The sequence below is a fragment of the Haliotis rubra genome, unplaced genomic scaffold, assembly GCF_003918875.1.
Source record: "Haliotis rubra isolate DU_JTF1 unplaced genomic scaffold, ASM391887v1 Scf1699, whole genome shotgun sequence".
Classification (NCBI taxonomy): Eukaryota; Metazoa; Mollusca; class Gastropoda; order Lepetellida; family Haliotidae; genus Haliotis; species Haliotis rubra.
This window is the reverse complement of record NW_025765668.1, coordinates 58,051-73,512: the sequence shown is the minus strand read 5'-3', so window position 1 is coordinate 73,512 and position 15,462 is coordinate 58,051. Positions and strand designations below refer to the sequence as shown.

General features: G+C 40.9%; 1 protein-coding gene across 1 annotated transcript in view; it reads right to left on the bottom strand.

Moving 5' to 3' along the window:
- The window catches only part of LOC124272393 (sodium-coupled monocarboxylate transporter 1-like), a gene marked incomplete at its 3' end in the record, with an annotated part of 30,159 nt that extends 15,406 nt beyond the window's left edge, over positions 1–14,753 (bottom strand). The window contains exons 1-7 of the mRNA XM_046707560.1: positions 14,409–14,753; positions 8,545–8,596; positions 6,818–6,885; positions 5,583–5,663; positions 5,313–5,386; positions 4,596–4,736; positions 3,940–4,075 (exon numbers count right to left, since the gene is read on the bottom strand). Of these exons, the coding sequence (XP_046563516.1) occupies positions 3,940–4,075; positions 4,596–4,736; positions 5,313–5,386; positions 5,583–5,663; positions 6,818–6,885; positions 8,545–8,596; positions 14,409–14,753 (897 nt within the window). The remainder of the gene's footprint in view (positions 1–3,939; positions 4,076–4,595; positions 4,737–5,312; positions 5,387–5,582; positions 5,664–6,817; positions 6,886–8,544; positions 8,597–14,408) is intronic.
- Positions 14,754–15,462: the final 709 nt, after the last annotated feature.

The following is a 15,462-nucleotide window of genomic DNA, read 5'->3' as shown; positions in this document are numbered from 1 at the left end:
CCTTCCACGTAATTATTGTTGGCTTTTAGCACATGGCTTAGCAGCCATTGAAATTCCACCTCGCAGCCCTTTCTCGATAAACAGGTGCATATCATAGTACGTCAACAGTTTCAACTCAACACCGGTCTTTTTTAAAGATACTGGGGCTGGAGTAATACTACGCTGGGTCTAGGCATTATTGTTTCAAACATGTTTTTAAGAATATTTGGAATACATCGGCGAGCAGTAGTACGTCAGTTTTGAAGTACAGATCGTGGTAGATACCTAAATTCTTATAGACTAGTTTGTCCCATACCTCAAGGGCGTCCTGGTAATCGTCATAGGTTATTTTGATTCGGTTTAGTTACTATAAAATGATTCGATGGGAGGCAATTTCGTTTACCCGAATCTAGACCAACCATCCATGTATTCGTACGGGTACACACCCTTCCTTAGCAACAAAGGTCGAGTCGACGCGTTGGTGTATTGATTCGTTATAGCGAAGGCATCCTGGTTGTTCACGTTCACTAAACTGTCCCGAGACAAGAACAGAAATTGCAGTCTGTCTATGAAGTTAAGACCATCCAATGAGAACAAGATGTATTTCTTCATGTTATTGGTGATGCATGTTAAGCTACCGTCCACTTTTGAGATAACCTGCATGATTAACTGAGAATCATAACCACGAAGATTATGAAACACCACTGGGATTTGTATTGTTGTGGGGTTTATCCTAAGTTTTAAGTTACATGCATTGTGAGCTGCTCCTCTGTATTTACCCGTGACGTGGCAATATTCACTCACGAAATTGCCTTTCAGGGGTTGGTCGCACACGTGACAACTCTGAGCCTTCTTATGAGATCTCCAGTCATCCTTCGTCATATGCATGGGCAGAATTTCCGACAAAGTTTTCCAGATTGTTTTCTCTTCATTTTGTAAACATGCAGGAAATCTTTCCTCCACGCCGTGACCTCTGTAGATCACGGGAGCATTCGTTTTCCCAACGTATCAGACTGCGACGTTACCATAACCGCAAGCTTTGTGTTCTTGCGTTTTATACGTGAAACTTTGTTCAGTTGTGGTAGGCGTGTCGTGTTTGATAATTTTTTATGAGGGCTTTGAAGTCGGCGTAAATGATGAAGGGTATGGGCATTTGGTTTGATTGAATAATATATTTTAGCATGTTTTCAATCTCTTCAGGCATGTTGATCCTTACAGCAGTCTGTCCGCGACAGTCTTCTTTGTACCCTTCTAAAAGATCTCATCCATGCAGACATTGTTCGCAGAACTGTTTCTTTAATTATGTTTTGATTGGTCTCTTAATAGTCTGCTCAAAATTTTAATCCCTGCGTCGTGAAATTTTCCATCTTTATTGGTCAGCAATATATTGAGCCTGCGCACGTCTTTTTCCGTAATGGAGCTTAGTCTATGCATGATAGTTTCATTCCCCTCGTGCCCGAACACATTTACAGCCAACTTGGTTTGTTTTTCAACCTTAGCGATTTGGGAGATGGGGAGATGGGGGTGGGTTTGACTATGCCATCCCAGTTAAGCGTGTCGTCCGTTGGATAGCTCGAAGGTCTATCCACATGAATGCTTACCGGAAATAAGAGAGATCTAATCGACCACCTCAAACAATCATCGTCATTATTTTTTACGATAGTCATAGCATTTTTATTCTTGTAATAGGGTGTCAACTCAATGTAAGATCCGCCTTTTAAAGGCATGTAGTTTGCTATATCTAAATAGATGGTGTCGATACTACCCACCACCCTTCCGGAACCTTTATGAGTCCATTGTTCCATCGTTTCCTGTATCCGTTGTAATGACGGATCTATCGTGGAATCTATAGTATCCAATTGGATGACTTCTTGACTGCCTCGGAAATAAGGTTCTACGCTACGTACTCGGTACTGCCATCCGTGTTCGGTGTGTGTTTTGCGACATTTTGATCGTTAACTGGTATTTTATACTTTTCAAATCGTCCAACTGCTCATTGATCTTGATGGCTATGATGGGTTTAACGCTATTAACATCGATATTAGAATTCACAACCATCCGCCAGCCTCTCAGATACTTACCAACTGTGTGTTCTGTGGGTACAAATCTCAACTCTACAGGTTTGGTGTCGGCAAGCAATGTCAACAATTCTGTTTTCCTCATGCGAGAATAGCCTGTCACCCGAGCTTGACCTTTCAGCTCTTTTACGGTGGGGGTTTGACATATTTAATGTCCATCAGTGTTAGCAATTCGGCCTTTCTCATGCGAGAATAACCAGTCAGACCACGACTTTTTGCAAGAGCCTTGAGTTTTCGTACAGTACTCATGATTATAATCTAGAGTGAACAAATGTCTAATTGGTTGATATACCTTTCATTGAATACATTTTTTATTGGTTGTTTTAAACTTACGTGGTGGGCGAGCTGTCTAAAGCGCCAGGCTAGCAGTGTAATACTCTGAGATTGCTGGCATATCACCGAGTGATTACAGCTGTTTTCCCGTGACGAGATAATATTCGTGCATTGCCTCATCTACGTCCTTAAATATTCGTACTGCGAGACCTTCTCGTTTCAGTTGTTCATTGATAAAATCTATTCTATGCATTCTTTTTTTCGCATAGTCGAATTGTGCTACCTGTAATTTCTCATGCAATATCATGTCTTCGGTGTTCAGCTACGATCTCAGCTGCATTGGATGATTGTAATTTAGAAAAAAGATAATTGCTACCCGAAAATGCGAGAACATTTACTACAGCTCCACCAACCACTTAGGCAATGTTAGTCATTTATTTATAATTGTATAACATTACTTTAAAATGCTTTCTTGGATGATCACTTGCTTGTTAAACATATATATTGTGGCCATAGCCAGTTACAAATCAAGGACAAGCATACTCAAGTCATAAGCATAAAAATCGAGTTTCGGTGGAAGCGATTTGGTGACCATTTTACTTAAACGCGCATAGCCTATAGCCAAGCCACTGACCACGGTGGCGTGATACGCATTGTTGACAAACGTCTTTCCATCTGTGGTAGACATCTTTATAACATAATATGTGGGTTTGCCTTTAATTGCTCAACCACTGGCGGGGAAGGTGCCTTCTCGTTTTGTTTCACTTTATATAACCATGGTTTACATGACCACACAGCTGTGACGATAACAACGGTGGCAGCAATGGTGCCCGAGATCCATTGGTTATTTATTTGTTTATTCTTAGCTAAACCACCTTCTTTACCAGTGGTTACTTGTTTAGGATTCTTAGGTTTCTTCGTTTCAGTATCAACCACCTTCGGCGGTTTCGGTGGTAATACATGAATCGAGTTTTAAGTCTAATATAACAAAATATGAAAAATGTGAAGGGGTACTGTCAAGGTGAGAGGACGGTAACCGGCACAATCCCTAGGGAGAAGGTGCGCACCATGAATCTTTCGATCTTTCTCCCTATGGGATTGTGGCTGCCGGGGACATTTTGCTAATTTATCAACCTTTCTATCTTTCTATAATTTCTTTTCAAAACAGATTCAACCCAGGACAACAAACGATGCCCCGTACTCAACCTACTCCTTAGTCGACTTCGAACAGTTTATGTTAGACCCCATCCATAACATCATCGCTAGCTATTATTATTGTTATAAATTATTATCTTTCATATTGGGGACATCGTTGGATCATCCACCGCCATTTGTAAGGGGTCACTGGTAGCTTAATTAGCCATAAATAATGCCATGAGCGGAAGTGGTCCAAAACACCCTTTACTACTAGTAGTCATGGAGGCACTTGTATGGCAGACAGAGGATCTTAAAGTCAGTTCTGGCCCTAACCAGTAGCCAGTGCAATCCTGTCAACCCGGGTGTAATATGGGAATCCTTAGCAGTCTTGCTGCTGATGCGGCATATTTTCAGAGGCATGTGAAGAGGTGAAAACAAATGATAGACAAACAACTAGACCTGAGGACCATACTTGGTTCGGGTTGCTGACTTTGCTATCTGACAAGGGATCACATCCTTTCTGGGCGTAGTAGGCGAACATGATGATCCCCGACAGACACACAGAGGTCATCAGCAGAATGACCCCGACGATGTTTAGAATCACAGATCTGAAAAAACAACATCACACAGTTACCTCAACTCATCACACTGAATTAAACAGTCCATTTCAAATGATAACAAGAGGTTAAAGTGGAAAACAGTGTTTAAGAAACAGTTATTTTAGGCAAATGCCTCTGGAAGTATGCTGAGGAAACAAATATTTGAAAAGACGCCGCAAGCAGCTGTTTTGCGGCTATATGGCGGCGGTCTGTAAATATTGGAGACTTGACCAAAGAATCCAGTGATCAACAGTATGAGCATCTATCTATGCAACTGAGATGCGATGACGTGTGTCAACTCAGGTATGGGTTGCTGAAGACCAGTTATTACCCGGATCTTCCCAAGTGTAGATAAGCACGGGTTGTGAAGAGCAGTTGTAACCCTTATCTTCACGGGTCCATAAATTACAGGTATGTGAACGTCAGTGAAAGAACATCCAGGTAAACAAGCGGCCACCCCAATGGACACCATCTGTGCATCTTCTTGGTGGTCATTGTCGTGATGCAGATGACTCAGAATGTAACTTACAGTCTGGCCTGTCGCAGCGTGGGCAGTGCGCAGTACCGCTGGACAGTGACCTGGCTCAGCCCGTATGTGTGGGACCAGTCTATGGCTGTTCCGATGACCAGTGACCAGAAAGACTGGCGCACAGTAGGGTCGGGATTGAAGCTGAAACAAGAGCATTGTGGCAGAAATAGCTTTTTTTCTAGCAGTGCCGATATAACCCGTGAGTCCAGTGACTCATTGAAGTGTCTGCATTGTAGTGATTGAAAACACCATGTCATGTAACTAGCACTCATTTCGTCCTGGAATCTTCTGACTCAAGCTGAGTGAATTGGACAGTTTAGACAGCATCTGTCATCGTTTGACACAGTAAGGTTAATTGAAGCATGCGATTCCGCGGGCGGATTAAATAATACATTTACTGAAATAAATACGGGCTCTTGGCAATATTTATTTACTCCTCTTTTCACTGAACAGAATGTATGTCTGCATGTACTCACTACCCGAGTCCGCACACACACCCACAGACACACCCACACCCACACCCACCCACATATACAATCACAGATACACACACAGGCACAGGCACACACATACAGACCGACCCCCCCCCTAAGACCCCCCACCCACACCCTCCGCACTCACACGCGCGCACACACACACACACAAACACGCACACATAAACATACATGTGCACACATTAATCCCTGGAAAGTTTGAACAAGGAGGTGATATACTTACTCAAAGAATTTAATTCTACCCCACTCTTCGTTGATTCTCCACACCTCCCTTAACCCGCCGACTGCATACGTTCCCTGCAATATGAAGGTTCACAATCCATCAAACCTTGCCTCGTTTCTACCTGCTCTACATGTAACATTTGTACCCACTCTTAATGTAACATTCTTTATGCATCCGTATGTTCTCCTTACTTATTATCTTTCCAGATGTTTCACATGATGATTACTTACTAAATACATCATATTAATTGGAACAATATCCCTCACTGACCCTGATGATTATGGCCAGTACTCCGACAAGCATCACGACGCACTGAAACACGTCTGCCCATACAACTGCCTTCATTCCTCCCTGAAGTAAGAAAGTTGTTTCAATATTGGCAGCTGACCTGAATAATGATTCGCTTTCTGCCACGTGAGAACCTTCAGAGAAATTTCGTATTGTCAGCTGTGTGGGGTGTTGACGAGGCACTAACTTATAAACGTACCTTTATTATACAGCCCATCTATCAAACCTGACTGTTCAGTAAGCTGCATCAAACTTGTGAGAGAAGTCCATCGTGTTTTCTACCTACCACTGAGGTGAGAGTATACACTAAACGCCAAAAGAAACCCTCCTTCCTTAATGGCAGAGGTACCTATCTTCAGCTGGCGATGTGATGCGTGGACGTCCACTTCTTGGTCTATCTACGGGGACCCCAGACTGTCTGAAGCCCTGAATAAGTCTTATAACCGTGATACGATGACATTACAATGGCTCTTTCTCTCTCTTCAGCTGTTATTCGTGGCATATTTCTCGTACTTGTATCATATCATGCGTTATAGGCACTCTTTAGATCCTATAGCATCATTCTACATGTGAAATGGATGCAAATACCGCTTGAATATGTTGCGTTTTAGCGACTGATATTGCTATGTGTAAACCGAAAATTGAAAAATGTTACTTTGCAAGCAAAAATGTTAACAAAGATGATTTTAGATGTTCCTAAACATTTTTTTCACAATATCAAAGACAAGTTTTACTTCTTTTTACTAATGCAAATCAGCAGAAAATGTTTTAAAAGACTGAAATCATAGGAATAATAATTTTACAATTTTCTGAAGTCTACAACAAGCGTTTCTTGTTTTAATAGTTGCAAAATGGTTACTTTAAATGGTTTAACTTTATCTCAAACCAGAATGTTGTTTCCACCTTTTTGGGGACATCTAAATAACTGTTGCTGGTGTATTTCGGACGGAAATAGGACAATTTAACTCGTCTAAAAATGATGCATTTCACTTAAACATAAATGTATTTGAGAATTGTTTTCGTAATTTGCATAAAGCTGTGTTCTTAAGCTTTCTTGCAAACTAATACCTTCTAACATATATTGGATAGTTTTTACGTAATTCTTAAATGTAGGAGGGTAACGTTTCTTTTGGTGTTTAGTGTATATGTTATAGTTCCGATCCACCTACAATATACCTCGAGCAGATAGACATATGCTCACAGTGTGATCTACCTACCAGATACGTGTAGAAGGTGGCTACGAGACCGATCGTAATTATCGTGGCCCATGTTGGAAACCCGGTCACTGTTTGAAACATGAATAGAAAAATATCAGGTAATGCATACAATTATTATAGATATTGACTTTTGTGTATATCACCTTGTCAAGATCAGTATTCTACCTCACACTGAACAAGTTGCTTATGAACATGTAACGGATCGACCAAACGCAACCGACTGGCTGGGTGGGTATATATACGAGGGTCACGGAGTGCATGTGGAGAACAGTACACGTGGTGTCGAGTCTAGACATGACTGGTGGATGGAGTGAGCTGGAACGCGTGAGTTGTGTTTCAATCTGTTTCATAGACAGGATTAATGTTTAAACAATGTTTAAATATGTTGTATAGTTTAAGCTGTCATGGACAGGATTAATCATGTTTAAAGTTTTGATGTTGTGTATTCCGCACATACATGTAGCTGTCTGAACGCAGCCTGTGAAATGTATTATGTAGTTATGAATGCAGCCGGTGAAATGTATTTTGTAGTTATGAATGCAGCCTGTGAAATGTATTTTGTAGTTGTGAATGCAGCCGGTGAAATGTATTATGTAGTTATGAATGCAGCCTGTGAAATGTATTTTGTAGTTGTGAATGCAGCCGGTGAAATGTTTTTTGTTGCTGTGACACACAGTTCATGGTGTGGGTGTATATACACTAACTTTAAGATACACTAGACATAAAATTTGGATATCACCTTTACTGAGTCTGTTATGATAGCGATGTTAAACAAAGCTTCATTGTAAGTTATGCAATATACTTGTGTTATAGTTACTCCGCTCCTGCTATGGTGATTGCATGAACCACATGTACTGAATTGTACAGGAGGGTGGACAGTCAGATGGACTGATTGTACAGGAGAGTTGACAGTCAGATGGACTGATTGTACAGGAGAGTTGACAGTCGGATGAACTGATGGTACAACGAGGTTGAACAGTCTGATGGACTGATGGTACAACGAGGTTGAATAGTCTGATGGACTGATGGTACAACGAGGTTGAACAGTCTGATGGACTGATGGTACAACGAGGTTGAATAGTCTGATGGACTGATGGTACAACGAGGTTGAACAGTCGGATGGACTGATGGTACAACGAGGTTGAACAGTCGGAAGGACTGATGGTACAACGAGGTTGAACAGTCGGTTGGACTGATGGTACAACGAGGTTGAACAGTCGGAAGGACTGATGGTACAACGAGGTTGAACAGTCGGAAGGACGGTTAACAATACAGAGGAGGGTGAACAATCGGTTGGACTGTTGGCGGTGGTCAGTGGAATGTACTGACTAATACCACGAGGTTGAACCGCCGTATGGACTAACATGACCGTGGTGGTCAGTTAAAGGAACTGTATGAACTATCATACGAATGAACTTTAAGTTATTGGAGTACGTGTAGTAGGTATTTAGAAGAAACAGGAATCAAATAAACATTAAGTAGATGTGTGTGTGTGTGTGTGTGGTGTGATTGAGGATTCATATACATAGTGGGTTGTAAATACACTGTTGTTCTTGTAATCCTTGTTCTGTTGGTCTGGTTGTGACACTTTATATATCACATAATGTATACATCGTGAAGACGGCATCTGGCCAACATCGGTATGCAGAGCATATCGTTTACAACTACACAGCCACGTATAGTGCCCTCACGTTGCCTTGTATAATACGTTTTAATTACAAACCTACCTGCTTCCAGAGCCGTCGATGGAGCAAGTGACGCCATGCCCATATAGATAACCTGGGATAAAACATACAGCCACGTGTGTACAAAAACAACGTTCATACAACCACGTGTCTTCAAGTACAACGTCCAGAGAGCCACATGTCTAAGTAAAACGTACACACAGCCACGTCTCTACAAGTACAACGTACATAGAGCCATATGTCTACAAGTACAACGTACATACAGCAAAGGCTCTACAAGTAAAAACGTACATACAGCCACGTTTCTACAAGTACAACGTACAAACATCCACCTGTCTACAAGTACAACGTTCATAGAGCCATATGTCTACAAGTACAACGTACATACAGCAAAGGCTCTACAAGTAAAAACGTACATACAGCCACGTTTCTACAAGTACAACGTACAAACATCCACCTGTCTACAAGTACAACGTTCATAGAGCCATATGTCTAAAAGTACAATGTGCATACATCCACGCGTCTATAAGTACAACGTACGCAGAGCCACGTGTCTGCAAGTACAACTTACGCACAACCACGCGTCTACAAGTACAACGTACGCAGAGCCATTTATCTACAAGTACAACGTACACACAGCCACGTGTCCAAAAGTACAACATACACACAGCCACGTGTCTACAAGTATACAATCATAAAAAACATTTCCTATTCTTCCGGTTGATTGTCATGTTGTTTGCAATACCTACTTGCTGACAATCCTCATGCTGTTCACAGTACCTACTTGCTGACAATCATGATTCTGTTTGCAGTACCTACTTGTGTGACAAACATTATGCTGTTTACAGTACCTACTTGTTTGCTGTTTACAATACCTACTTGCTTGACAATCATTATGCCGTTTACACTTCCTACTTGCTTGACAATCATTATGCTGTTTACAGTACCTACATGCTAACAGTTGTTTACAGTACATACTTGCCGACAATCAGTATGCTGTTTACAGTACCTACCTAATCAAAAAACTTATTTCCGATTCTTCCGGTTGATTGTCATGTTGTTTGCAATACTTACTTGCTGACAATCCTCATGCTGTTTACAGTACCTACTTGCTGACAATCATGATTCTGTTTGCTGTACCTACTTGTGTGACAAACATTATGCTGTTTACAGTACCTACTTGTTTGAGAATCATCATGTTGTTTACACTTCCTACTTGTTTGACAATCATTATGCTGTTTAAACTACCTACTTGTTTAACAACCATTATGCTGTTTACAGTACCTACATGTTAACCGTTGTTTACAGTACCTACTTGCTGACAATCATTATGTTGTTAACAGTACCTACTTACTAACACTCATCATGTTGTTTACAGTACCTACTTGTTTGACAAGCATCATGCTGTTTACAGTACCTACTTGTTTAACAGTCATCATGGTGTTTGCAATACCTATTTGCTGACAATCATGATGCTGTTTACACTTGTTATTTGCTGCCAATCATCATGCCTTTTACACAACCTACATGTTGACAATCATTATGCTGTGAACATTACATTCATGCTAACAGCTGTTTACAATACCTAATTGCTGACAATCATGATGTTGTTTACAATACCTACTTGCTGACAATCATCATGTTGTTTACAATACCTAATTGCTGACAATCATGATGTTGTTTACAATACCTACTTGCTGACAATCATGATGTTGTTTATAATACCTACTTGGTCATAATCATGATATTGATTACCCTACCTACTGGATGACAATCACCATGGTGTTTACAGTACCTGCTCGTTTGACAATCATCATGCTTTTTACAGTACCTGCTTGTGTGACAGTCATAATGCTGTTGACAATATCTACTTGTTTGACAGTCATAATGCTGTTTACAGTACCTACTTGATTGACAATCATCATGCTTTTTAAAGTACCTGCTTGTTTGACAATCATCATGCTGTTTACAATATCTACTTGTTTGACAGTCATAATGCTTTTTGCAGTACCTACTTGTGTGACAAACATTATGCTGTTTACAGTACCTACTTGTTTGCTGTTTACAATACCTACTTGCTTGACAATCATTATGCCGTTTACACTTCCTACTTGCTTGACAATCATTATGCTGTTTACAGTACCTACATGCTAACAGTTGTATACAGTACATACTTGCTACTTGCTGACAATCAGTATGCTGTTTACAGTACCTACCTAATCAAAAAACTTATTTCCGATTCTTCCGGTTGATTGTCATGTTGTTTGCAATACTTACTTGCTGATAATCCTCATGCTGTTCACAGTACCTACTTGCTGACAATCATGATTCTGTTTGCTGTACCTACTTGTGTGACAAACATTATGCTGTTTACAGTACCTACTTGTTTGAGAATCATCATGTTGTTTACACTTCCATACTTGTTTGACAATCATTATGCTGTTTAAACTACCTACTTGTTTAACAACCATTATGCTGTTTACAGTACCTACATGTTAACCGTTGTTTACAGTACCTACTTGCTGACAATCATTATGTTGTTAACAGTACCTACTTACTAACACTCATCATGTTTACAGTACCTACTTGTTTGACAAGCATCATGCTGTTTACAGTACCTGCTTGTTTAACAGTCATCATGGTGTTTGCAATACCTATTTGCTGACAATCATGATGCTGTTTACACTTGTTACTTGCTGCCAATCATCATGCCTTTTACACAACCTACATGTTGACAATCATTATGCTGTTTACACTACATACATGCTAACAGCTGTTTACAATACCTAATTGCTGACAATCATGATGTTGTTTACAATACCTACTTGCTGACAATCATCATGCTGTTTACAGTACGTACTTGATTGACAATCATGATGTTGTTTACAGTAACTACTTGCTGACGATCATGATGTTGTTTATAATACCTACTTGGTCATAATCATGATATTGATTACACTACCCACTGGATGACAATCACCATGGTGTTTACAGTACCTGCTTGTTTGACAATCATCATGCTGTTTACAATATCTACTTGTTTGACAGTCATAATGCTGTTTACAGTACCTACTTGATTGACAATCATCATGCTGTTTACAGGACCTACTTGATTGACAATCATCATGCTGTTTACAGTACCTACTTGATTGACAATCATCATGCTGTTTACAGTGCCTACTTGATTGAAAATCATCATGCTGTTTACAATGCCTACTTGTTTTACAATCACCATGGTGTTTACAGTTCCTGCTTGTTTGACAATCATCATGCTTTTTACAGTACCTACTTGTTTGACAATCATCATGCTGTTTACAATACCTACTTGTTTGACAGTCATAATGCTGTTTACACTACCTTCCCGTTTGACAACCACCATGCTGTTTACAGTACCTACTTGATTGACAATCATCATGCTTGTCCCCGTCAGCCTGGCAGCGCGGGAGTTGAACCGTTTCTCGAGATACTAAAACGATGAAATCTCGATGAAATAATGATAGATAGATATTTCCGAGAACGCTGGCAATCGTCATATTATCGTTTCATGACAGGTGTAAATATACACGTCCAAAACAGACAATGATGTGATAGCTATTATGAACAACAAGTACCGGTTTGGGATACATGTATACTTGGATGTCTTTACGAGGGACTGGCGAGAGCACAGTCTACGAATGAACATGAGAGAGAAAACACGTTAAAGGGGAAGAAAAAGGAGAATGTTGGAATAAAAGACAATGGGAAAGGAAATAACGCACGTGAAGGGAAAGCGAGTGAGTGAGTTTAGTTTTACGCCGCACTCAGCAATATTCCAGCTATATGGCGACGGTCTGTAAAGAATCGAGTCTCGTGGGAATTAGAGAGGGTGGTAATGGGATAGGGAGATCATGGGAATTAGAGAGTGAGGTCATGGGAAGGGGAGGTCATTGGAAAGGGAAGTCGTGGGAAATGGAGATCATGGGAATTAGAGAGGGAGGTAACGGGAGAGGGAGATCATGGGAAAGAGAAATCGTGGGAACGGACATGACAAAAGACAACATGGGGAATGGAGGTCCTGGGAAAAAGACATCAGGGGAATTAGATAGGGAGGACATGGGAAAATGACATCATAGGAATTAGAGAGGAAGGTCATGGGAAAGGGACATGATGGGGATTATAGAGGTAGGTCATGGTAAAGGGACATCAAGGGAATAAGAGAGGGAGGTCATTTGAAAGGGACATCAAGGGAATTATAGAGGGAGGTCCTCGAAAAGGGAGATCATGGGAATTAGAGAGGGAGGTCATGGGAAAAAGACATCAGGGGAATTAGAGAGGTAGGTCATGGGAATTAGAGAGGTAGGTCATGGGAAAGGGACATCATGGGAAAGGCAGATTATGTGAAAGGGAGATCATGGGAATTAGAAAGGATGGTCATGAGAAACGGAGGGATTATAATTATTAGAGAGGGACGTCATTTGAAATGGAGATCATCGGAATTAGAGAGGGAGGCAAATTGAAAAGCGAGATCATGGAAAGGGAGATCATGGAGAAAGGAGGTCATTGGAAGGGAGATCATAGGAATTAGAGAGCTAGGTCATGGGAAATGAAGATCATGGGAAAGGAAGATCGTGGAAAAGGGAGGTCGTTGGAATAAGAGAGGGAGTTCATGGGGATAGGAGATAAACATGGATTGCTGAAACCCTGTTTGTAATCCGGAAAGTCGCGTGTTGATAAAAAATTAACAAACGAAACGTGACTTGGAGTGCAAATATTCTACAGGGTCTTAACATCACGAATATCACTTGAATGTTGAATACTCGAATGTCCAATTGTGAAAACCACTCCTTCTTTCTAATCAAAGTCAGGAGATTAGTGAAAATGCATCATCCTTCAAATAAGCATTAGAACAGTCGACCTTAAGGAATGTTCAGAGTACATAGAGTTACAATATGTATCAATGACAAAATACAAGATTTTACGGTGTGATAGCCTTCTGGTAAAAGCGTTCGTTCGTCACGCCCGGGTTCGATTTCCCACATGGGTACAATGTGTAAAGCCCATTTCCGGTGTCATCCGCCTTGATATTGATAGAATATCGGTACAAGCGGCGTAAAACCATGCTCACTCACTCACTCATTCCTACACAACAAAGAACCAGCCTCGATTCTCCAACCAGACAAAACTCCCCAGAGGCACAGAGAGGGGAGAACCATCCTTGAATCTCCAACCAGACAGAACCCCTGGGAGGTACAGAGAGGATGAACTAGCCTCGATTCTCCAACCAGACAGAACTCCTGGGAGGTACAGAGAGGGGAGAACTAGCCTCGATTCTCGAACCAGACAGAGCAGAGAATGTATTCAGCCTTCCAATGTTTCCCCATCATCGCGTCAAGAATGAAGGCTAAATTGGAAATATCTCAAAAACTTTATATTTACGCTGTATAAACTTTTGATTCGACTGACGAGTTTTCCAGCTACAGAACAACCGAATCACTGTCACAGTGTTAGGGATAGCCCACACTACGCCAAGACGGACTTTCTCTAGACTCGCAGAATGCAAGCAAAACAGTTGGAATTAATTCACACAAACTCTGGAAAGACGTTAGGTTAATATTTATATTAAACTCCTCAACCACCAACCTCCTAGTAACTCCTGCTTATTCGTCTATTACAACTGCTACTACTACTACTACTACTACTACTACTACTACTACTACTACTACTACTACCGTTGCTATTGCCACAACTGCTGTTGTTACTACTGCTCCTACTGCTACAGCTACCACTGCTGCTACTGCTGCTGCTGCTGCTGCTACTAATCCTGCTGTTGCTTCAGAAACTGTTATATCGATTGACCTGCAAACGTCCGTATAAGCGAATGCGTGATTAGCGGCGCTCTGCAACAAACGTAACTACGAGTACTTTACCTCAAATGAGCTTGTATACTTCAGTGGATAGAGAAGGGGAACGTACAACAATGTAGACACAACAATGGCTACAGTTAAGCCGAACGTGTACAGGTAGTACTGCGTCCCTTCTCGGTACATCTCGGCTGGAGTTCCCAGGATCAAGATGGCGGACATGAAGGACACTAGGATGGAAATGGCGAGGGGCACAGTCTTCATTTGTCTTCCACCCATGAGAAATTCCCCCGTTGTGTTTTGCTTGTTTCCGGAAAATGCATGGAAAATTCCAATTCCTGCGGGCACGAGCAACACCAGAGCAAATACCACGTAATCACCAGCACCAAACACCATGTCCTGAGATTCCATGGTGACTGTCGATGTTATGGTGGATGCGAGGAGGATTCACGTGTCTGCACGTATACGTGACACTCCCACATGCACTTTTCGTTGTTTTAATTTATTTGCTTGTTGATGAGCACATCCATCCCATGCTTCACACGTATATTCGAAATGGGTTTTTATGAACATGAGATAAATTATATGCAATACAGAGCGCGATAATGAAAATGCATTATTCCACGATCTTGGAAAATTTCCATTTTTGATAGACTATTTCTGAAAAGATCGCGTGACATGAATCAGGCAAATGCTTCAAGTGTTGATAGTGAATATTATCAGCACCTGCTGCTGTATCACAATCTTGTTCGTGTAACGAAAATAATTCGTTGTAGTCTTCATCATTGTCCGAGTTTAAATTTATTCTTTTCTTGTCCTGTTGTTTCTGATATTTTTTAAACTCGGCGTAGTTGACTTAAAGTCACAATTCTTTAATTAGCGGTATGTGGAGCAACATTATTCACATATTATGGCTAGTTATTTATAGCTTATAAGCAGGGACTATTTTCTGTAGCCGTATAACATGCAACGGCGTATGAATATTTTTGCTTCCTATACCATGATCAAATATTCTATTATTTCACCGTTTTTAATCGCAGTATACCTGTGTATTTTAGATATATGGCTAACATTGCGTGCAATCGCTATGTTCAGTGTTCAGAAACCAGTTATACAAATA